The 26021-nt window shown below is 35.9% G+C and overlaps 1 protein-coding gene across 6 annotated transcripts in view; it reads right to left on the reverse strand.

The window, feature by feature from the left end:
* The window catches only part of LOC136878769 (prolyl endopeptidase), a 133406-nt gene that overhangs the window by 90604 nt on the left and 16781 nt on the right, over positions 1–26021 (reverse strand). For 4 of the 6 annotated variants that reach the window (XM_068228984.1, XM_067152233.2, XM_067152230.2 and 1 more), the window contains exon 2: positions 3652–3771. In XM_068228984.1, coding sequence (XP_068085085.1) covers positions 3652–3714 — 63 coding nt within the window. In that variant the 5' untranslated portion in view covers positions 3715–3771. The other 2 variants (XM_067152232.2, XM_067152229.2) reach the window with 2 other exon arrangements.

Consider the following 26021-nt stretch of genomic DNA (forward strand, 5'->3'; position numbering starts at 1 on the left):
AGGAACTTAGAATCACTACTGAAAAAGCCAGGTTGCAATTATGGAGGACTACATGCTACCTTCCTCCTGGCTGGATAAGATTTTCTGAAACTCTACCTCCTGGCTACGATGAAGAATGGATGACCTGGAAGTCCCTGAATAGACTGAGATCTGGAGTTGGCAGATCCAAGGTTAATTTGGCAAGATGGGGCTACATAGATCAAGAAAAAAACCAATGTGACTGCGGAGAAGACCAGACCGTCCAACATATGCTCCAGTGTCAACTATGTCCAGCCTCCTGCACAGAAGATGAACTATATCAAGCATCAAAAAATGCATTGGAAGTGGCCAAGTTTTGGGCAAATGTAATATAGTAATTATAACTGTGTACAACATGTATGTTTCTGATACGAGAATAATAATATAATAATAATCTTCCCCCATATTACTATGTTGTCTCTTTGCTTCCCATTTTTGTTGTACACTCTCGTAGATTTCATCGATGACTCCTATGTCGACAAAAAAAAAAAAAAAGACAAAAATTGAACTGAAACCACTTTTGACATTTGTATATTTAATCAGAATAAAACCTAAGTATGAGGCAAAAATCTGAAGTGTACAGACAAAATTATAGTTTCATTTAAACAGACATAAAATATCAAAGGTGCAGCAGCAAAACAGTATGAAACACTAAGATTAGTGTGTGCAAACATCTCTCTGGGAGAATTGTCACATAAAAGAAAAAAAAAATCAATTATTATACAAGTCAAGGTGACTGATGTAAACAAAGACCATAATTACAGTTGCCTGAAAAAAGGCTTCAGTAATGTAATCAAGGACACTAACAATCTGTACGTAGCTCTCTCTATAAAATGATGTGCAGAGTTCTGTTACCCAGGCTAGTTTCAGCAAACATACAATCTCAAAAATAAGTTGTGCAAACTATTATACAATTGCTCAAAATATATATATACCTCATAAATGCAACTGCAGTATAACACCACAAAAGACATCTTTTCCACGTTAAAAATAATATGGTGTGTGACTCCAGAAAGGCCTTGTGTAGGTCTTTCTAGTTGACTCCGTAAAGGCGACTTGCATGTCTGAGGATGGGGCTCTACAAACATGAATTCTAATGCTGAAGATGGCACAAACACCCAGCCTCCAACCCAGAGGAATTAACTAATGAAAGTTAAAATCCCCAACTCAGCTGAGAATCAAACCCAGGATCAGTGTTGCCATATGGGAAATACGACTTGTAACTACAGAACCACTGAAATGTCCCTACGTTTTCCCTACTTTGTTATATTTTAGTAGCCTACCAGTTACTTTGTTTATGGGTTGAAAACATTAAAATATTGCCTTATCCTAATCCCAGTGTGTAAACATGGTTAAGATTAATGAGCTGTTTAAAAACAGGAGGCATGAGTAGCTCAGTGGCTTAACAGCTGACTTCCCTCCCTGGGGTTCAAAATCCAGTCAATCATGGGTTGAGAGTTTCAATCATATCAATGAACTGATATAGGCTTTTGGGCTTATGCCGTGTCAAGAAAATAAGGTGAAATTCTTTACGTTTCGCAGAGAACTTTGCTCTGCGTCCTCCGAAGAAAATCTTCACTGTCCACGAGAAAAACTTCTCAAACACTGAGGTTTGAATGTAGATGTTATAATAGAAGTGGAAGTGGTACGTGGTACCAGATGGCTCACCGGATTGGGTACAACGCTAGCGTTCGAAACGGAAGCTGACGGAACCGTCAGAATCAGTCTGAGAGGGTCACATAACATAACAGGTGTACACACATGTGAAAGTATGACATTGACACAAGCCTGGAATGAAACATCTGGCGATGAGGAACGTACGAATTTGGAAAACACCGAAACGAAATAACAATAGTGAAGGGACAGGGAAGGGAACTACCTACACAAACCCTTAATAGCTGGCAACCACGCATTACTTAATTGATAGCCCGTGTCCCTGTTGAAACTGTTAGGATTTCTACGTATTTCCACAGCTTCCCGTATAATCCTGGACCTGTAGTGTCTAGTGAGGGTAAGAGCTCGCGCATCTTGGAACATGACATCACGACCCGATGATAGAGTGTATTCAGCTATTGTCGATTTGTCTGGCTGGTTGAGGCGAATATTTCGTTCGTGTTCCTTGATACGAGTATCAATGGACCGGCATGTCTGGCCAATGTATACCTTTCCGCAAGTACAGGCAATTTCATATAGCCCAGGATGTAAAAGTGGGGACAATTTGTACTTGTATTTGTCCAGACTGCAGGAAATTTTAGTGGGTACACCTGCCTAAATAAAATTATAATTTTGCCTGCATGCTTCAAATTTTTGCCTCATAGTTTGGTTTTACCTATGATTACATGTCAAAAGTGGTTTCAGTTCAATTTTTGCCTGTCTGTCGTTTTTCTTCTTTTTTCCCCAGCAACTTAATAATAATAAAAATAATAATGGCATAGCCTCCAAAGAGGCCTGGCGCAGGTCTTTCACGTTTACGCCGTATAGGCAACCTGCGCATCTGTGAGGATGGGGCCCTATCTATGATGAATACTAATGTTGAAGATGCCCCCGAGCCATCGGAATGAACCAATAAAGATTAAAATCCCCAAACCGGCCGGGAATCGAACCCGGGACCCACTGGACCAAAGGCCTGCAGCCGAACTAACTCTGTATTTAAGCTCAGGGAGAGATCGATCTGCACTAGGCTATATATTATTTGTTTAGTATACAGTGGCGTAGCAACATTCTTTCATGACACTGAAAAAAATGTGAATTAAAGATCAATGCCTTGCCTTTATAGCGCGGGGGATACAATATGCTGGCTGCGGTACAAATAGGTGAACCCGCCACATCTGTTTCTTATTTTTACCAAACGTGGTAATCCTGCAGCCACACATTACTTCCTCTTAAAAATTACCATTATCACAACCACACATCACGCTAGATCTATCGGAGACAATATGAACATTGCCTTCAGGACACTTGATCACAGCTCGCCAACAATAACAAAGGAAACAGATGCATTTTGTAGTTTCAGGCTGTTAGGTTTTAACTCTTCTATGTACGAAAACTTTTTTGGGGCGGGTTGGTGGAGTCCCTGGCAAGCATCAGTGAAGGATCTGCTATTTCAGGTATTGTACAACATTATTTTTCTATGACCGGGCGAGTTGGCCGTGCGCGTAGAGGCGCGTGGCTGTGAGCTTGCATCCGGGAGATAGTAGGTTCGAATCCCACTATCAGCAACCCTGAATATGGTTTTCCGTGGTTTCCCATTTTCACACCAGGCAAATGCTGGGGCTGTACCTTAATTAAGGCCACGGCCGCTTCCTTCCAACTCCTAGGCCTTTCCTATCCCATCATTGCCATAAGACCTATCTGTGTCGGTGCGACGTAAAGCCCCTAGCAAATATATATATATATATATATATATTTTTCTATGATTCCAATAACCAACCCAGATATCAAAGCGCCACCCACTATTATATTCCCTCCAACATGATTGTATATGTATTTAGATCTGGATAGCATGCAGCAGAATTGAAAAAAAGAAAACTGCTACAAAGTACATATAGTCTAGCCTAATAATGTATTAAGGGGGCTGTAATATTGAAGTCAGCTCCAACATAACCTTATACATTAACATATTTATTCTCTTACCTTCATTCCATGATAATCATCAACGACAGTCTCGTCTCTTCTGGGAACTGGGTATTTGAACATTTTAAGTTCTGATTTTAATTTGCTTTCCTCTGACGATTTTCGGTCGACCGACTGGGCCTGAAATGATCAACCAAGTGCTTCAGAATATCTAACAATAAAATAAGCTCTATCTTAGAAAGTAAATTAGTCACTGAAAGAATTCTCGAAGTTTCATTCATAATTTTTCAATAACACTTTAGATATGAAAATACATTTCTTAAAGCGCTACGGCCCACCTTATGTTTTTTACCAGACGGAGCTTGCTGAATCACACCTTTTTGCGAAACAGAATTAGCAGAGCGATAACCAATTAATCCACTGACAATCGACTGTTGTAACTTCCCACATCGAAAAACAACAGCACATCTAAGTAAAGTACAAAATTTGGAAGGATACACTACCATGCCTTACCTTCGCAACTAATGACAAACAGCTAACCTGAAAATACCGTCGCCTATGACAACTTGCCACAGTTGACTAAACTGACGATTTCATTATTCACTAGCAGCAACAAACCAGCACTGCCGGATTTGCACAGCCTTTGCGATTCACAAACAGCAATACGCCCAACCCGCCATCTATGAAATTTCTATTGGCGTACACTGCGCAAACTTTCTCACCACATTTTCAAAATACGCGCCATGTTCGTATCTCCCATCCTCTCGTTCCGTTCTATGAAAGTGTACGATATATTACATTGTCGGATACCTATACTGTAGAGATCTCGGGATTTATTCTTGGAATGGTCTCGAAGTTCCAGCATTGGCAATCATTGTATCATGTGTTAGAAACGGTATAACAACAACAAAAACAAAGCGATTAAATGAAAATATTTTCCTCAAGTTTTCTATTATTATTTTTTCAAATTTAGAGGTTTTCACATTAGAAATGGTAAATATTGTATGATATATGTGAAACCCTTCACCCATCTCTTTCTTCAATTTCCATGTGACCTTGCTTTAAAGCTCATTTTATACAGTAATCTATTTTTTGTTCAAGGAAACAAGTGAAAATACAACTGATACAAAAATGAGGTTCGAAAGAATTCTTTGAAGAAGAGGATTGACTTACTCTAGGAATGGAAGACCGAAAGAGGACTAGACATCACGTACAGGTTGTCCCCATGGCCGTAATTTGAGCATTCTGATTGAGCTGTCAGGGATTATCGGGGGGTTTATGGATCCTTTTGAGAGCAATTTACGACCACAAAATTGTTCTTAATATTCTATGTTAATAATTTTAACTTAAAAAGCAAACCGCTGTAAAGTAAATCATATTCACAAAGAATTAAAAAGTTAGACCTAATTCAAATTTATTTGTTAATTGGCATGTTTGTATCCATAAAAGTAAGAATAAAGCAGATATGGACAAGAAACAAAACTTTTCTGTATTTTACATAAACTGATCACGTCGTATTTTTACACAGAATAAAGTATTTTCTTTCGATTTGAATTAAAATAATTAATTATTTTTGAAAAGGCTACATCAGTACTCCTTTCGATAGCCAAAAGCGAAAGAGTACATCCTCCTCTGAGCGATCGTGTTCCTGCAATACGTTTTTAAATGCCGCAAGCATGAAAAATGCCTCTTGACAGGTTCCTGAATTAATAGGAATGGAAAAGAAATTAAAAATGGGAAAGTTAAAAAATGAAACTAAACATACGGTATTTTTCAAATTCTTCTCTACAAAAACAGAACCTCTTTTTGGGTACCTATTTGTTTTTCGATTCATCCATTTCGTGAAACGAAACACTGCAGCTCAGACAGAATGAGTTCACTTATCCAAAGTATAACCTTTGCAAACATATTTTACTCTAGCCACTTCTACTTCACTTCCATTTAGAACTTGACGTACCGGTAAATGGTTGAGAATATACAAGTTATTTTCTTGAATCCTGGTATCTATCTCTTGCTTACGTATGTAAACAACAGGAAATAGCTTTGTAGGACTGTTGCATAGTGCCATAGTCTCAAATGGAGCTTTATTCCCATCGTCAATTTTCGCCGGGTTGTTGCATTTTCTTGGCAATTCTGCAGCACTAAATCCATATTTCTCAGCTACCTCCGTACAGTGATTGAACAATAGTGAGTAAAGAATTTCACATAGTGTTAGGACTCTTCCGAATAAAAGCAAATCAAATAAAAAGTTGATATTCTCCATACCTTTTAACAGAGCATTGGCTTGTCAACCGCTGGCAGAGTCAGTCCGTGAAATTTCTTGTAGAACCGACAGAGTGGCTTCAAATTTATCAAAAAAACAAGTATTATATACCGTACCTACCTAGTTATTTACAAGTGAAAATAATCAAACTGTGTCTCCACAGCTCCGAAAAAACGGGTGTATGGTAGAAAATCTCAACGTCTGATCATCAAGACAGTAATGTAGAGCCGCAACCTGCAGTCCGTTACCTTCGGCGTTTACCCGTCAACACTTTTCCGGAAATTATTAGCGACATTTTAATTAGAATTGAGTGGAGGAATATAAAATTGAAGAAGAATAAAAATTACTTCTATCAACATTATACATGCAGTCTATACAACTTTGCAGCAATCTTGTTTCATTGAGCTAAATTAAGCAGAGTAACGAAAAATGTAGGTGTCTGCTTGTATATTACCGGTACGGGTACATATTTCTATGTCTGTAATATTACGAACATTTGGTTTCCTTCAAAATATTGGGGAGAGGGGAATCAGTATCCCTCGCCAACCCCGAATTACGCCTATGGTTGTCCCTAAAGTGCAAATATGCCTGTCCCAACTGCTTTCTACTGTATGTAGCTCGTTGGCTGCCCGCCTGCCCAGGCTAATACAGTCTCTACTGTATTTGATAAAATGTATTGAGATCGTGTACATTCTGTTCGATTGAGATCACTGTTGCCAACTTGACAAATTCCGTACATCTCCAAACATTACCGTAGCAAATTAACCTCAATGTAAGCATCATTTCTCTTACATGATCCTTGGTAAACATCAATAATGGAGGTTACCTTTAAGTTCAGTGAAGAATTGAAGAATCGTGACTGGACGATAACACATGAGTCCAACCACACCTTTCAAGAAGAAGAAGAAGAAGAAGAAGAAGAATTGAGGAAAGAAACACACACACATACCGACCCTCACTGTCTGCCTTTATTCTACATACAGTACTAGGAGGAGGCATTGCATGTCTGTTCACTGATCAATTCTCACCATTTAGTGTACAATACAGATCTACGAACGTTTTAGTAGTTCGAACCAGGCCGTGTGTTTATGTATGCGATATATTTCCAGCCAGATTTCTCATCAACTGAGATTATTGAGGAAGTTAGTAAAGCTTTAACTGTGACTACTAGTAATGATGCCATTATCCTTGCCGGAGACCTAAATTGTCGCATTGATACAGAACATCGAAAATCAACAGAAGTTTTGGACTTCTTAGAAGAGGAAGGTCTTCGGTTGGTGAATGCCTCTGACATGAATACCTACATGTCTCATAATGGTGCTAGCACAAGAGATCTGGTGTTTGTAAACTCCAAGTTTGTGCCGATCAAGCAGGAGGTTATTCTCGAGGCGCAACGGAAACACCTACCAGTTGCAACTTCCTTACAGCTGGAGAATAGGCCTAGTACGCTTGATACAGTTAAAGAACGTACAAAAATAAGTAGAAAAAGTAATCCGTCTCTTATCTGTGGTGAAGATAATCAAACTATACTTAACCTATTACAAGAGGGTAATCTTAATGAGGCTGCATTATACCTAGAAATGCTGCTCCAGAATGCTACTCTACCATCAATACCTGTGGTCAGGAAATCTCAACCCTGGTTCACTAAGGAATGCTATAAATGTCATAGAGATGTACCGGTACTGTACTGGAAGCATTACATACAGCCAGAAGAGAGAAAACAAAAGAATTTCTTGAAATATATGCCAGTAACAGGAGAGCATACAAACTACTACCGTAAAATGGGGTGAATAGGAACATGGGGGTGAAAGAGAACACATAGTAGGGAATTTATTTTATGAAAAGTTTGCATCGTATGTAAAGCAGATCAGTGGAACTTTTTACACCCATATGTTTCCAATTCTTATTTCCCGCCATTTCAATGTGCTCTGAAAGGATAACAATAACTTGTAGCAACAATCAGTGTGCAATAAGTAACCCTTGTATTTTTTATAGCTATTAAAGATGATAAAATCTTCTTCTGGATTAGAAAATCACATGGAGGTAAGTGCTTTTAATGTTTAGAATAAGTAACTATGCCATTTTGTGATACAACTAAATATAATTTTACCATGAGATATAACCACACTTTTTTACGTAAACACTATGCAGAATTAGTGAACAAAATCATTGAAAAATGGGGTGAATGGGAACACATAGATGATATGTAAAATGGAGGCTAAATGTGAATACAGTCTTCATATAAATGCTGTTCGATAATTCTATCCCTTATTTTATCTGTATTCCAGTCGAACCAGAAAGATGCTAAGGCAATACACGCGAGATCAGAGGGGCAAAATCCACAGGAAAAACCCACCAGAAACAATTTCTGCTGCATTAGAGGATATTAAAAGAGGGTTATCATACAGAAAATGTTCAGAGAAATATGGCATTCCTACAACAGTGTTATACAGATGTATGAAATGTAATAAAAGTGAAGAAAGAATAGAAATGAAGCCAAAAGGTGGACAGACATTGTTTAGTGTTGATACTAAAAAGCATTTGGTTGATCAGCTGGTGACGTGTTCTTCCTCTGGTTATCCATTTGATGCATACGATTTCCGATGTATTGTTAAAGCTTATCTTGATAGAAGAGGAGTCACTGTGAATAGGTTCAGAAACAATATGCCAGGTTATGACTTTGCGCTCAGTTTCCTTAACCGTCACCGAAATGTTTTATCTCAGCGAATGTGTCAAAACAGAACAGAAACCGTATTCTTGGTCGCTAGCCCCGTTCATCAGCAGAAGAAACAGTGGACGATGTTGAAGGAAGCAATGGTATCATTGATGGCTGCATTGTTTCTGTACTCAATGCTATGAGGTTCAGTCCTGGGACAGTAAGAATTAGAAAGAGAAAGCAAAACATTCCTCCTGGTCAGAGCGTGTAAGCTGACGACTTGGAAAATGATAGCCGAGAAGGACATCTGTCAGATGATTAGCAGCAGCAGAAGGAGATCTCAGAAGAAAAAGAAGTTCCTACTGATAAACATGCCAGTAAAAGAAAGTTGCCCATTCCAACCAATGAACGCCAGAATCAGAACTTTAAATCGCACCTAAGGCAGGACTTCATCTGTGAACCATATCCGGATGAAGAAATAATGAGAGGTGTGTATGTGAAGAAAGCACGAATTGAAGAAGGTGACTGGATTATGGTGGATTTTTCTTCTCCATCCACATCATAATCAAATCACCCAATTTCTTCAAAGCAATCCTATTTAATTGAAAAAGTCATCAGTGTTGACAATGAATGCTTCACAGTAAAGTTTCTGAAGTATATGCCAACTAAAGTTGATAGCGGACAATTTTTTGTGGCCTGAACATGATGCCTGTGAAACATAAGTCAAGTGTTGTTGTTGTTGTTGTTGTTGTTGTTGTTGTTGTTGTTTTGGTAAACCACCCTAATATTTTGAGAAGGGGCTCGTGAAATTCAATGTAAATTTTCATTAATGGTAACATTTGTAACATATTTTAGGATGACAAATACCTTATTGTATTATTTTTAATGTTTATACATTTTTCAGATATTAAATAACATTTTTTAAAGGTTTCCAGTGTTCCTTTTTACCCCAGTATGGGTTGAATAGGTTTAGACGGGACACTTAAGTATCTGTTCCTATTGACCCCACATTTGGGGTAAATGGGAACACTAATTTTTCAGTCAATATCACATAACTCTTTGTAACCAAACTGTTCATTTCATGTACCATAACTAGCTATCTGACCTTGTCAACACTGCCACATGCACAAATGTATTAAATTATCTAAATGAAGAAAACAGCGACAGAATATACTATAAAACCGTTCCCATTCACCCCATTTTACGGTACCACATAAATATCTTATGATATGCTTCACTTCTTTCCAATCTTTAATCTTAGGTTTTTGACAATTCTGACTAAATTTACTTACTGAAAATGCAATGTCAGGTCTAGTATTATTTGACAAATAAAGCAAACTTCCTACTGCACTGCGATAAATGGTACAATCAAATTCCTGCTCATCATTTTCAGCTGCTGAATACCCACTTGGTAAAACAGTCTTACACGGTTTACAGTCCCTCATGGAAAAATCAGCAAGTAATTTGTCAATGTATAAACTTTGACTCAACATAACCCCTTCTTTTGTCTGTTCTATTTTTATTGACAATAAGTTTGTTGCTTTCCCTAGATCTTTAATCTCTAACTCATCTGCCAACCTTATTTTAACCAACTTAACAACCTCTTTGTCACCTATTGCAATAATGTCATCAACATACAAGCCAATAATACAACACTCCTTTACATACACACATGGTTCTTTGATAAAGGTACTAAAAGAAGCCAAAAATCATTATAGAGAGGAAGAAGAAAAGAAACTTATAGACCGGGCGAGTTGGCCGTGAGCGTAGAGGCGCGTGGCTGTGAGCTTGCATCCGGGAGATCGTGGGTTCGAGCCCCACTGTCGGCAGCCCTGAAGATGGTTTTCCGTGGTTTCCCATTTTCACACCAGGCAAATGCTGGGGCTGTACCTTAATTAAGGCCACGGCCGCTTCCTTCCAACTCCTAGGCCTTTCCTATCCCATCGTCGCCATAAGACCTATCTGTGTCGGTGCGACGTAAAGCAACTAGCAAAAAAAACTTATAGAACGTGCCAGTCTAGATCCTTACCTCGCCCTGAAGCCTAGACAATCGAAGTTCTCCAGGAACTTACCAATGGAAGTTTGGGAAAAGCACTTGAGCGCAGTGCTTCAAGAGAGAGACACACAACCTACTAATTATTTCGTGCCAGTTTTTCAAATAATCCCTGAAATTGACGAATTTTCAATTAATGAGGTTGTATCAACTATTACAGCATCAAAAGATAACAAGGCATGTGGCCCAGATCACATTTTCAATGAACATCTTAAAGCTGCTCTCCCAAAATTGGGTGAATCCATCACTCACCTAATGAATGAATGCTTGCGGCAAGGTAGGATGCCAGACAACTGGAGAAAATCTACTATTAAAATGCTATATTAAGGCAAAGGTGACACCGCAGATCCCAGCTCATATAGAGGAATAGCACTAGAATGTACTCTACTAAACACTTCAACTTCACTAGTAGGTAAACGTCTCATTAAACTGGTGGAAAATAACCTTAAGGAGTCGCAATTTGGATTTAGAAAAGGAAAATCAACGACTTTAGCTATCCACTGTCTCCAGACTGACATAGAGGAAGCCTTAAAGAAACCAGGGGATAAATTGCATGCCATCTTTATAGATTATTCAAAAGCTTTTTTGACACCAAAAGCAGAACCATACTGTTAGAAAAATTGGAGAGTATCATTGGTAGTACGAACTACCTTATACCGCTGATTAGGAACATACTGCTCAACAATTCAATCGAATTCATTATTTTGGAATAAATAACCGGGGTATTACAGGGAGACCCATTAAGTCCTCTATATTCATAATTACGACAACAGACATAGTGGATTTGGTAAACCAGGAAAGCGTCAAACTATTAATGTACGCTGATGATATGGTCTTAATATCAACGTCAGAGAAGGAACTCCAGAAATCATTCAACCCAATAGTAGGTTGGATAAATAAAAATGAGCTCAAACTGAATGTAGAAAAAACAAACAGTGTCCATGACGTTTAGAAGAGGGGGGCCTCATAGAACCTTATTTTATGGAGACCAAAACTTAAGTCCGTAAAGCATTTTAAATACTTGGGTGTAATTTTTCACACCCAAGGTAATGTTTTCACCCTCCATCTCATGGGCCGTCTAAATGCATCTATAAAAGCAATATCTGACATTAAGCATCTGAGAAACTTGTCTTTAGAAACAGCCATAAAACTCTTTCATCTAAAAATCAGCCCTATAGCAACATATGGCTTGGAAAACATTTGGGACCATTTGAGTATGAAACAGTTAGATAAAATCGAGAACTTGAAGGCAAACTACTTGAAACGGGCTCTGTGCCCCTCCAAATATTCTCCTTTCCGACTCGTGTATGAACTATGCAGAGAGGGATTTTATGTGGAAGAGCTAAGGCTACAGTTATTACTTCCAGCAACAACACCCTATATACATCTGCTTTGAGACCTACGATCGAAGAAGGCTGCCATCTGGAAAGATTTCTACTCTACCGATGCCATGCTAAATCGCGAGTGGGTTCAAGGTGGATATGAAATGCAACACTTGCTGACAAGGTTCTCCGTTCATGGGTTCCATTATAAATTATGTAATATAAAGCATTATCATGAACCAGGTTTGAACTGTGTATGTTCAAGATGTGGTGCACACTGTACTAGGTACCATGTTTTAAATTGTTAACAGCGATCGGAATCACTGGTGAATTTTTGTAACGAAGATTAATATTTTGTATATCAATTCTTTGCACATAGTGCGCATTAAATAAATTATTATTACTATAAGCATATTCTTAAAATGAGAGATATGACCTGAAAGATTGAATTTATTCAATAAATCTTAGTAGCCAAGTGTGATTTTCAAAAGTTCCAGTATTTACATACCATATTGTCTTTGCGCCTTGAAATACCATTACCTGTGTGACCATGTTGTAGGAGAAATACTGACCCGTAGCGCTTGTATCGCTTACTACGTAAATTCGTTGATAGAGTTCATGTAATACTGATACTTAGATGACAACTTTTCTGGTCAGAGTTCAAATCCGAAATAAAGCTAATCATATAAACTTGGCGGTTTTTTCTAGGCGCAACGAAGATATGGGCCTACATGGCTTTCCTTTCTTTTGTTTGAATGTTGTCGTCTTTCTTTCTTTCTTTCTTTCTTTCTTTCTTTCTTTCTTTCTTTCCTCAATAAGCAATAAGGTAGGGAGATTTTAAGCATATTTTCAGATTGCAGGCAGGTTGGGCTTTTCTCTTCAAGCTTGCCCAGGAAACGTAAAAGGGCACTAATGAACAAGGGCGCCCATGCCCGGGGGCAAAGGGGAGCCGCGGCTCCCCTAGCTTTGAGGGAAAGGCAAACATCTAATGTAGTCAGGTGTTTTTCTTTCAAGGAAATGCTTTTAAAGTCGGTATTACGTAGAAGTGGTACCGCCCCCCACCAACAGTCAGGGGTTACCGTGGGCGTTATTCTACCACCATTCATCTACCAAAATTTTTAAAATACTACATACCCCCAGGTCTAGGCCCCTCCACTACAAACTGTCATAGGGGCACCCATACTAATGAATCAATCTATGTAAATAAAAATGACATCAGCTTTCAAACTCACTGAGGAATTAAATAAGAATATTATCATTAGTTTAACATCCCACTAACTACTTTCACCGTTTTCAGAGACGCTGAGGTGCCGGGATTTTTCCCATCGGGAGTTCTTTTACATGCCGGTAAACTGACTAACATGAGGCTGGCATATTTGAGCACCTTCAAATATCTCTGAACTGAACCAGGATCGACCCCACCAACTGAGCTCAAGAGGCCAGCTCTCTACTGCCTGAGCTATTCAGCCTGGTGAGAGGAACTAAGAAAGAGAGAAAGAAAGAAAAAAAGACACACACTCTCTCCCTTACTCGCTTAAATCCTTTTCCAGCCTAGTGATACCTCTCAGTTTTAATTACTGCGTTGATGGGGTGAAAGTTCCTTTTGGGGATCATTGTAAGTATCTAGGTGTTAATATAAGGAAAGATTTTCATTGGGGTAATCACATAAATGGGATTGTAAATAAAGGGTACCGATCTCTGCACATGGTTATGAGGGTGTTTAGGGGTTGTAGTAAGGATGTAAAGGAGAAGGCATATAAGTCACTGGTAAGACCCCAACTAGAGTATGGTTCGAGTGTATGGGACCCTCACCAGGATTACCTGATTCAAGAACTGGAAAAAATCCAAAGAAAAGCAGCTCGATTTGTTCTGAGTGATTTCCGACAAAAGAGTAGCGTTACAAAAATGTTGCAATGTTTGGGTTGGGAAGAATTGAGAGAAAGAAGAAGAGCTGCTCGACTAAGTGGTACGTAAACTGTATATAGGATAATATCTTTTGTTTATTTCCACCTATTCAATACATTACAAGAAGTTGGCATTTACTTTAAAACATTATTCAGATGAGACATGTTTCGCCTCTCACTGTGAGGCATCTTCAGTCATTATCAAAAACCTTATTATTTTACCAGGCATCTGGTTAAAGATATTCAAAAATGTGTTTGATGATTATAAGAGAGGTAAAATTTACGTTAGTTATAAACATGTTCATGAAGTAACTAAAAATCTAATATATTGATAAAAACATCTGTAGTTCTTTGTTGAATAGGACTTGTTTGATTGTACAATAGTAAAAGAAGGTGGCTTGAAGCCGTAGTCATTAATAGATGTATAATACATAGTGGAAGGCATAAAATATCAGTTCTATGAGAATATACATTACATTCAAATGATACTAGAAACTAGTGGATTCAAAGGTAGTAAATATAAAATGTTCAATGAAATAACTATAGATCTAATAAAAAGATAAACACATATGTAGTTCTTTGTTAATTAGGAGGTCGTAAGATTGTACGGCTTAAAGCCGTAGTCATTAATAGATGTCTAATACATAGTGGAAAGCATATGAAATCAGTTCAATGAGAATATATAATACAAACAATTGATACATAAAAACTGGTAGATTCATAAGAGGTACATTTAAAAATGAAGGCGTCATGTGACTATAAAAGACAGTTGATGGCTTAAAGCCGTAGTCAAAGTTTGAAATGTAGGTCAAATAACTGCTAAATATATGGTAAAAAGATATAAGTCAAAATATACAGCTTAGTATAAAAAATATGAAGGAAAAACATTCCTATTGCTTGACAAAAGTTACTTGACGACGGCATGCGTTTGTCCGTGATATTTATTGGTCAACATTTCGTAGGTTATTTTAGATTTATTCGGCAAGATTGCGTTGACAAGAAGTTCGCCAGATGTTTATAGTTGGCCTAATTTGTAAAAAGAAAGTTGCAGAGATGATGATGGGTGGAAATTCTCAACGTTGGTATGGTTTTCTGACGTGAAGGTTGGACAGCTGTTGTGTTCTTCTTCGATGACAATATATTTTTGACAAAACGTTGATTGTAAATAATTTATACTTTTGAAGAGTATTATGGAAGTTTGATGAAGCTGTTGAATTATTGTTGTTATAGAATGGTTCTGAAATGAAGAAAAAACTGTAGTCAATTTTGACGAGAATGAAAGAAAACATGGGAAGGTTTTGTTTAAGTGTTGTTAGTGAGAAAATGTTGGTGCTTACCTATGGCGTTGTAGGCCCATTTAACAAGCTGTGTGAGGCGCTATTAGGATACTAATGGTCACTAACGGTTTTTACTCCTTGTGTTGTACGTATGTCGTCTGGCTAGAGGGGGGTGGGTAGGAGGGGGCGGAGTTGTAGGCTTGTGATTCGTGAACGGGAGGGAGTTGTGAATGGTAGGGGAAGCGGAGGGGCGTGTATCATTTATTGGTTTATGAATGGCGCATGGAGGGGAATTACGTAAGATGGGAGGGGGAGGGGGTATGATGTATTTGTTGACGTAGGGGTGTTTGTTGATACTGTTTTGAAAATATTAAAAAACTTTTTGTCCTGAAGGTTTATATTATTGAATAATGTTACTATTTGGTCATATAAAGGGCTTCTATTGTCTATTGGATCATTTAAATTCTTATTAGCATTGAATTTTTGGTCCAAAAATATGTATAAATTTTCTAATTCGGTCATAAGTCTACCTTTTTTATTGTTTTTAAAATTTGAAGGTCCTGTTCAATTGTGGTAAAGTTGTGCCCCGTTTCTTTCATGTGATTGCTCATTGCTGAGTGTTTATTATGTTTCTGAGCATTGAAATGTTCTGTGTACCTAGTTATGAAGCTTCTTCCTGTTTGTCCTATGTATGAGCTGAGGCACTCATTACATTTTAATCTATAGATACCGGAGCCTGAGTATTTATTATTTTCTGAATTTATTGTATTATGGTTGAAGAACATTTTTTGGTTTGAATTTTGAGTTTTGAAAGCTATTTTGATCTCTTGACTTTTTAAGGTGTTGGTTACTTGGGGTATAATTGGGTTGGTGTATGTAAAGGTTGCGAACTTTGATTTTTCATTTTTATTGGGGAGAGGTTTGTGGATAGTTTCAATTTAACTTTATTAATTAGTTTGTCTATGATAGAGGGATTATATCCATTAAAAGTGGCTATTTCTTTTATTGTATTTATTTCTTTTTTAAAATTGGTCGCTGAAAGGGGAATTTTTAGAGCTCTGTACACCATACTATAAAATGAGGACTGTTTGTGTGATTGTGGATGAAGGGAACTTTGTTTAATAGTTATAGGTGTGAATGAGGGTTTTCTGTAAATTTGGAAATCAAACTTATTGGAAGTTCTTGTTATTGTGATGTCAAGAAAATTAATTGATTTGTGGTTCTCGACCTCTTTAGTGAATTTAATATTGTTATCCAGATTATTTAAATAAGTTAATATGTTTTCACTATTGTTGAGATTTTTGTCAATTATTACTAGCGTGTCATCAACATAGCGTAGCCAGAGATTTAATCCATTGATGTTATTTATTATTTTGCTGTTTTCGAGGTTTTCCATATAAATTTCAGCAAGTATTCCGGATAAAGGGTCTCCCATGGCCAGGCCTTCCTGTTTGTATATTTTATTGTTGAAAGTGAAAAAGTTGTTTTGTAAGACGAAGTTTAGTACTTTTAAGAATTCTTCTATTTCTATTTTGCTTAAATTGCTATGTTTGGAAAGATTGTTTTTTATTATTTCTATAGTTTTTTTAGCGGGAATGTTTGAATACATGTTAATGACGTCGAAAGAGCACAATGTGTGATTAGGTTTTAAGTTAATTGTTTTTAGAGTTTCACATAGTTCTATTGAATTTTTGGGGTGTTTGTTATGGAATTTGAAATGTTTTTTGAGAAATTTCTGGAGGAATTGTGAGGTTTTATATGTCGGGCTATTTCGGCTGTTTATGATTGGTCGAATGGGAACGTCCTTTTTATGTACCTTCGGTAGTGATCTGACGGTGGGTAGTTTGGGGTTCATATTAATGAGACTTTGGTATTCATGTTCATTAAATAAAAATGAAGAGTTTTTTAAAAGTGTTTTTAGATTACGTTGAGTTTTTGTAGTGGGATCCTTTGAGATTATTGTGTAGATTTCATTAGAGAAGAATTCCTCTGTTTTATGAATGTAATCTTGTTTTTTCATTAAGACTACAGTATTGCCTTTGTCGGCTTTAGTTATTATTATGTTATTAGTGTCCACTTTTTTTCTTAATTCTTGGATCTGTTTTAGTGAGGACGAGTTATTTTTGTTAAAAATTTCTTTTACAAGGGCAGGTAATTTCTTTTTAATTTCGTATTTTATGTCGTTTTGTTTGTCTGTTGGAATTTGTTTGTTTAAGTTTGTTTCAGCTTCGGCTATTGTAGTGATTATATCTTCTGCTTTATGTGGGTTGGGCCAATTATGTTTTAAGCCTAGGTTGAATACACGTGTTTCTTTATCTGTGAAGGTGACGTCGGATAGATTAATTGTAGTTGGAATATTGTTCCATGGAGAGGGGGATATTTTTATATTACTGTTCCGGTTCATTGATTTTGCTTTTTCTTCTTTTAAGTGTGTCAATTTACGATTTAGTGTTTCTTGTTTTTGTTCAATGCAATCTGTATTTTATATGTAATGTGTTGTTGATAAGAAATCCATTCTAGCGGTGATAACGATTGCGCGAGAATCAAATGTTCGCGATAAAGTTGTGTATTTAATAAGGATTTCTTTCTATACAATAGTTTTATCTCATTTTTGAGCCAAAGGTTGTTGATTTTGTTTTGAATATCGTTAGATTTATGTTTCAGAATGTTTTTCCTTTGAGTCGATTTTAGAAATTTCGGTACTAGATTGGATCTTACACATTCTTTTAGGAATTGAATATCTTTTGAGATCTTGCTAATTTTACCTCTCTTATAATCATCAAACACATTTTTGAATATCTTTAACCAGATGCCTGGTAAAATAATAAGGTTTTTGATAATGACTGAAGATGCTTCACAGTGAGAGGCGAAACATGTCTCATCTGAATAATGTTTTAAAGTAAATGCCAACTTCTTGTAATGTATTGAATAGGTTGAAATAAACAAAAGATATTATCCTATATACAGTTTATGAAACTTTCAATACGGACGAAAAATGATTTTTATCACTTGTAATAATAAAGCCAACCAGGCTAATAAAAACAAGTATCTAAACCTTAAAACAAAAATTAGCAAGATCTTAAAAGATATTCAATTCCTAAAAGAATGTGTAAGATCCAATCTAGTACCGAAATTTCTAAAATCGACTCAATGGAAAAACATTCTGAAACATAAATCTAACGATATTCAAAACAAAATCAACAACCTTTGGCTCAAAAATGAGATAAAACTATTGTATAGAAAGAAATCCTTATTAAATACACAACTTTATCGCGAACATTTGATTCTCGCGCAATCGTTATCACCGCTAGAATGGATTTCTTATCAACAACACATTACATATAAAATACAGATTGCATTGAACAAAAAACAAGAAACACTAAATCGTAAATTGACACACTTAAAAGAAGAAAAAGCAAAATCAATGAACCGGAACAGTAATATAAAAATATCCCCCTCTCCATGGAACAATATTCCAACTACAATTAATCTATCCGACGTCACCTTCACAGATAAAGAAACACGTTTATTCAACCTAGGCTTAAAACATAATTGGCCCAACCCATATAAAGCAGAAGATAAAATCACTACAATAGCCGAAGCTGAAACAAACATAAACAAACAAATTCCAACAGACAAACAAAACGACATAAAATACGAAATTAAAAAGAAATTACCTGCCCTTGTAAAAGAAATTTTTAACAAAAATAACTCGTCCTCACTAAAACAGATCCAAGAATTAAGAAAAAAAGTGGACACTAATAACATAATAATAACTAAAGCCGACAAAGGCAATACTGTAGTCTTAATGAAAAAACAAGATTACATTCATAAAACAGAGGAATTCTTCTCTAATGAAATCTACACAATAATCTCAAAGGATCCCACTACAAAAACTCAACGTAATCTAAAAACACTTTTAAAAAACTCTTCATTTTTATTTAATGAACATGAATACCAAAGTCTCATTAATATGAACCCCAAACTACCCACCGTCAGATCACTACCGAAGGTACATAAAAAGGACGTTCCCATTCGACCAATCATAAACAGCCGAAATAGCCCGACATATAAAACCTCACAATTTCTCCAGAAATTTCTCAAAAAACATTTCAAATTCCATAACAAACACCCCAAAAATTCAATAGAACTATGTGAAACTCTAAAAACAATTAACTTAAAACCTAATCACACATTGTGCTCTTTCGACGTCAATAACATGTATTCAAACATTCCCGCTAAAAAAACTATAGAAATAATAAAAACAATCTTTCCAAACATAGCAATTTAAGCAAAATAGAAATAGAAGAATTCTTAAAAGTACTAAACTTCGTCTTACAAAACAACTTTTTCACTTTCAACAATAAAATATACAAACAGGAAGGCCTGGCCATGGGAGACCCTTTATCCGGAATACTTGCTGAAATTTATATGGAAAACCTCGAAAACAGCAAAATAATAAATAACATCAATGGATTAAATCTCTGGCTACGCTATGTTGATGACACGCTAGTAATAATTGACAAAAATCTCAACAATAGTGAAAACATATTAACTTATTTAAATAATCTGGATAACAATATTAAATTCACTAAAGAGGACGAGAACCACAAATCAATTAATTTTCTTGACATCACAATAACAAGAACTTCCAATAAGTTTGATTTCCAAATTTACAGAAAACCCTCATTCACACCTATAACTATTAAACAAAGTTCCCTTCATCCACAATCACACAAACAGTCCTCATTTTATAGTATGGTGTACAGAGCTCTAAAAATTCCCCTTTCAGCGACCAATTTTAAAAAAGAAATAAATACAATAAAAGAAATAGCCACTTTTAATGGATATAATCCCTCTATCATAGACAAACTAATTAATAAAGTTAAATTGAAACTATCCACAAACCTCTCCCCAATAAAAAATGAAAAATCAAAGTTCGCAACCTTTACATACACCAACCCAATCATACACCAAGTAACCAACACCTTAAAAAATCAAGAGATCAAAATAGCTTTCAAAACTCAAAATTCAAACCAAAAAATGTTCTTCAACCATAATACAATAAATTCAGAAAATAATAAATACTCAGGCTCCGGTATCTATAGATTAAAATGTAATGAGTGCCTCAGCTCATACATAGGACAAACAGGAAGAAGCTTCATAACTAGCTACACAGAACACTTCAATGCTCAGAAACATAATAAACACTCAGCAATGAGCAATCACATGAAAGAAACGGGGCACAACTTTACCACAATTGAACAGGACTTCAAATTTTAAAAACAATAAAAAAAGGTAGACATATGACCGAATTAGAAAATTTATACATATTTTTGGACCAAAAATTCAATGCTAATAAGAATTTAAATGATCCAATAGACAATAGAAGCCCTTTATATGACCAAATAGTAACATTATTCAATAATGTAAACCTTCAGGACAAAAAGTTTTTTAATATTTTCAAAACAGTATCAACAAACACCCCTACGTCAACAAATACATCATACCCCCTCCCCCTCCCATCTTACGTAATTCCCCTCCATGCGCCATTCATAAACCAATAAATGATACACGCCCCTCCGCTTCCCCTACCATTCACAACTCCCTCCCGTTCACGAATCACAAGCCTACAACTCCGCCCCCTCCTACCCACCCCCCTCTAGCCAGACGACATACGTACAACACAAGGAGTAAAAACCGTTAGTGACCATTAGTATCCTAATAGCGCCTCACACAGCTTGTTAAATGGGCCTACAACGCCATAGGTAAGCACCAACATTTTCTCACTAACAACACTTAAACAAAACCTTCCCATGTTTTCTTTCATTCTCGTCAAAATTGACTACAGTTTTTTCTTCATTTCAGAACCATTCTATAACAACAATAATTCAACAGCTTCATCAAACTTCCATAATACTCTTCAAAAGTATAAATTATTTACAATCAACGTTTTATCAAAAATATATTGTCATCGAAGAAGAACACAACAGCTGTCCAACCTTCACGTCAGAAAACCATACCAACGTTGAGAATTTCCACCCATCATCATCTCTGCAACTTTCTTTTTACAAATTAGGCCAACTATAAACATCTGGTAAACTTCTTGTCAACGCAATCTTGCCGAATAAATCTAAAATAACCTACGAAATGTTGACCAATAAATATCACGGACAAACGCATGCCGTCGTCAAGTAACTTTTGTCAAGCAATTGGAATGTTTTTCCTTCATATTTTTTATACTAAGCTGTATATTTTGACTTATATCGTTTTACCATATGTTTAGCAGTTATTTGACCTACATTTCAAACTTTGACTACGGCTTTAAGCCATCAACTGTCTTTTATAGTCACATGACGCCTTCATTTTTAAATGTACCTCTTATGAATCTACCAGTTTTTATGTATCAGTTGTTTGTATTATATATTCTCATTGAACTGATTTCATATGCCTTCCACTATGTATTAGACATCTATTAATGACTACGGCTTTAAGCCGTACAATCTTACGACCTCCTAATTAACAAAGAACTACATATGTGTTTATCATTTTATTAGATCTATAGTTATTTCATTGAACATTTTATATTTACTACCTTTGAATCCACTAGTTTCTAGTATCATTTGAATGTAATGTATATTCTCATAGAATTGATATTTTATGCCTTCCACTATGTATTAGACATCTATTAATGACTACGGCTTCAAGCCACCTTCTTTTACTATAGTACAATCAAACAAGTCCTATTCAACAAAGAACTACAGATGTTTTTATCAATATATTAGATTTTTAGTTACTTCATGAACATGTTTATAACTAACGTAAATTTTACCTCTCTTATAATCATCAAACACATTTTTGAATATCTTTAACCAGATGCCTGGTAAAATAATAAGTTTTTTGATAATGACTGAAGATGCCTCACAGTGAGAGGCGAAACATGTCTCATCTGAATAATGTTTTAAAGTAAATGCCAACTTCTTGTAATGTATTGAATAGGTGGAAATAAACAAAAGATATTATCCTATATACAGTTTATGAAACTTTCAATACGGACGAAAAATGATTTTCATCACTTGTAATAAGTGGTATGTTCCGAGCTGTCAGCGGAGAAATGGCGTGGAATGACATTAGTAGACGAATAAGTTTGAATGGCGTTTATAAAAGTAGGAAAGATCACAATATGAAGATAAAGTTGGAATTCAAGAGGACAAACTGGGGCAAATATTCGTTTATAGGAAGGGGAGTTAGGGATTGGAATAACTTACCAAGGGAGATGTTCAATAACTTTCCAATTTCTTTGAAATCATTTCGGAAAAGGCTAGGAAAGCAACAGATAGGGAATCTGCCACCTGGGCGACTGCCCTAAATGCAGATTAGTATTGATTGATTGATTGATAATTTTTCTCATTCTTTCCTGTGCACGGAATATTATTTCCCTTCAATGTAATGGCAAAGACCTCACTATTAAACAAGATAGGACAAATTTCACAAAAGTGTGTGAAAACTGCATTCAGCACCCCTAACAGCATGGAGTGACAGTATTAGATTTATTAATTTATATTGTGTCAGAAGCAGAGTTACATAATTATATATAAAGACTAGCAATTACCCGTGGCTTCGCTCGAGTGGATATCGTAAATTGATCAAAGTAATCGTTCCTCGGCATTGTACTAAGACATTATCTGAAAATTCCTAAAGTATAAAAACTCACCCAAAAACTAAATTTAATTTACCCTAGAAATTATTTGTAAACCACGTTTGTCGTATTACCTTTTGGGGCTAAGACGACCATGCGATATAGAACTGTACATGTGAGAAACAGTCTTCTCTCAAGTCGAAAAAATAAATACATGTTTCTGTATTTTAAAGGAGATTCCAAATACCTATTCCCACATCTGTAACATCTTCAGTTTTTGAGATATACATAAGTATCCCAATAAAAATAATTCAACCCCTCGATCAGTCCTTCCCCACACCCACCCCATCCAAGTGTATTTTCCGAAAACAAAAATACATGTTTCTTTATTTTTAAAGGAGATTCCAAATACCAATTTCCACGTCTGTAACATCTTCAGTTTCTAAGATATAAGTATCCTCATAAGAAATAATTCAACTATTTTTCACTTCTTTTCACCCCCTGTTAAGTGCCTTCTCCGAAAACATTTTTTTTTTGCTAGGGGCTTTACGTCGCACCGACACAGATAGGTCTTATGGCGACGATGGGATAGGAAAGGCCTAGGAGTTGGAAGGAAGCGGCCGTGGCCTTAATTAAGGTACAGCCCCAGCATTTGCCTGGTGTGAAAATGGGAAACCACGGAAAACCATTTTCAGGGCTGCCGATAGTGGGATTCGAACCTACTATCTCCCGGATGCAAGCTCACAGCCGCGCGCCTCTACACGCACGGCCAACTCGCCCGGTCTCCGAAAACAAAATGTTACCGGTTCTTGTAATTTTAAAGAACTATCCGAATACCAAGTTTCTTGTCTCTAACATGTTCAGTCTTTGACATAAATGTAGATATACCGGTACTCATTTTAAAAATTCACCCGCTTTTCCAATTCTTTTCAGCCCCTTAACTGGATTTTCCGAAAATAAAAAATACGTGTTTCATTATTTTTAGATTCCAAATACCAGTTTTCATGCCTGTACGTCTGTAACACCTTCAGTTTTTAAGATAAATGTATAGGCCTACTCATAACAATAATTCAACTTCATCTTCTTCACTTCTTTCCACCCCTCTCCCGCCTTAAGTGGACTTTACGAAAATAAAAAAATTACGTTTTTCTTTATTTTGAAAAGAAATTCAAAATACAAACTTTCACGTCAGTCCTTATTTATTTATATCCCACACCCCTTACGTCGATTTTCCGAAAAAACAAAACCGTGTTTCTTCATTTTTACAGGAGATTCCAAATACTAATTTTCACGTCTTTAACATCTTCACTTTGAGATATAAGTATCCTCATAAAAAGAATTCAACTCCTTTTTCTCCCCAGCCCGTTAAGTTGATTTCACCCCCTCCTCCAAAATATGTGTGTTACTTTATTATTTAAGGCGATTCCAAATACAAATTTTCACGTGTGTAACCTTTAAGTTTTTGAAATATAAGTTTCTCCATAAAAGGAATTAAAATTTTTCATTTCCTTTCACCCTTCCCACTTAAGTGAATTTTCCGAAAACCAAAAGAACTTGTATCTTCATTTATAAAGGAGCTTCCAAATGCCAATTATCATGACTGTAACATCTTCAGTTTTGAGACGTATGTATCCCCATAAAAAATAATTAAACTCCTTTTTCACCGCCCCCGCCTCAAGATGATTTCCCCTCCCCCTCCAAAAAATGCGCGTTTCTTTATTTTTAAAGGAGATTCCAAATATTAATTTTCATATCTGTAACATCTTTAGTTCTTGAGATATAAGTATCCTCATACAAAGAATTCAACTAATGTTTCAATTAATCTACCCCCACCCCCTGACGTGGATTTTCCAAAGACAAAAGATTACTTGTTCCTTTACTTTGAAAGAAAATTCCAAATACAAATTTTCATGTCTGTAACATCTTCAGTTTTTGAGATATAAGTATCCTCATGAAAAGAATTCAACTCCTTTTTCACTCCACCCCCGCCCGTTAATTTGGTTTCTCCCCACCCAAAAAATGCGTGTTTCTTTATTTTTAAAGGAGATTCCAAATACCAATTTCCACATTTCCATGTTCAGTTTTGAGGTGTAAGTTTCTCCAGCAAAAGAACTTTTTTTAACTTCCTTTCACACTCCCCACTCAAGTGAATTTTCTAGAAACAAGCAGTACCCGTTTTGTTAAAAGACCTTCCAAATACCAATTATCACGACTGTAACATCTTCAGTGTTTGAGATATATGTATCCTCGTAAAAGGAGATTCCAAATACCAGTTTTCACATTTGTAACATCTTTAGATTTCTTGGTATATACATTCTCATACAAATAATTCAACTAATTTTTCAATTAATTCACCCCCACCGCCCCCCTTAATAATTTTTTCCGAAAACAAAAGAATACGTGTTTCTTATTTTTAAAGGAGATTCCAAATACTATTTTTCACGTCTGCAATATGTTAATTTTTTGAGATATACCGGTACTGTAGATACACTAATTTTAAGAATTCACCCCCTTTTTCAGTTCCCTTAAGTGGATTTTCTGGAAAAGATATTTATGTTTCTTTACATTTACAGGAAATTCCAAATACCAGTTTTCAAATTTATATATATAAAATAAGAGTTTTGTCTGTACATTGCTCAGAATTTAAAAAGGATGGTATTTCTGTATCAGTCATACCCACAGTAACAAGGAATTGATCTTTTTACTTTTCCGTAATTTCTGTCTGTCTGTATGTATGTATATACACGCACCACGAGAAAACGGCAGAAGAGAATTTAATGACAATCGGTATACAAAGTCGGGTAATAAGTCGCTACAATCCAGGCCATAAATAATTTTATTCACGCTGAGTGAAATGGTAGTTTAGAAGGCCTCAATTTTAATTCTCAAATATTTGTTATTAGTGGTCCTATGAAAATCGGTATGCAAAGTCGGGGAATAAGTCGTTATAATCTAGGTTATAAATAATTTTATTCAAGCTGAATGAAATGGTACCGGTAGTTTAGGGGTAGGCCTACAATGGAATTTTCAAATATTTATGTTATTAGTAGTCCTATCTTAGGGAAAAAACGGTATGCAAAGTCAGCAAATAAGTCGCTATAATCTAGACTATAAATAATTTTATTCACGCTGAATGAAATGGTAGTTTAGGGGTAAGCCTAAAATTTAATTCACAAATAATTATGTTATTAGTGGTCGTATCGATATTTCCGATTATTTATGTCTTATACATTGTTACCATACCGGTTATGATCAGAGATATTCACGAATTTGGATTTTTGTTACTAAGTCCTTATCAGCACCGAGTCACGTGAAA

The sequence above is a fragment of the Anabrus simplex genome, chromosome 8 (genome assembly GCF_040414725.1).
Source record: "Anabrus simplex isolate iqAnaSimp1 chromosome 8, ASM4041472v1, whole genome shotgun sequence".
NCBI lineage: Eukaryota > Metazoa > Arthropoda > Insecta > Orthoptera > Tettigoniidae > Anabrus > Anabrus simplex.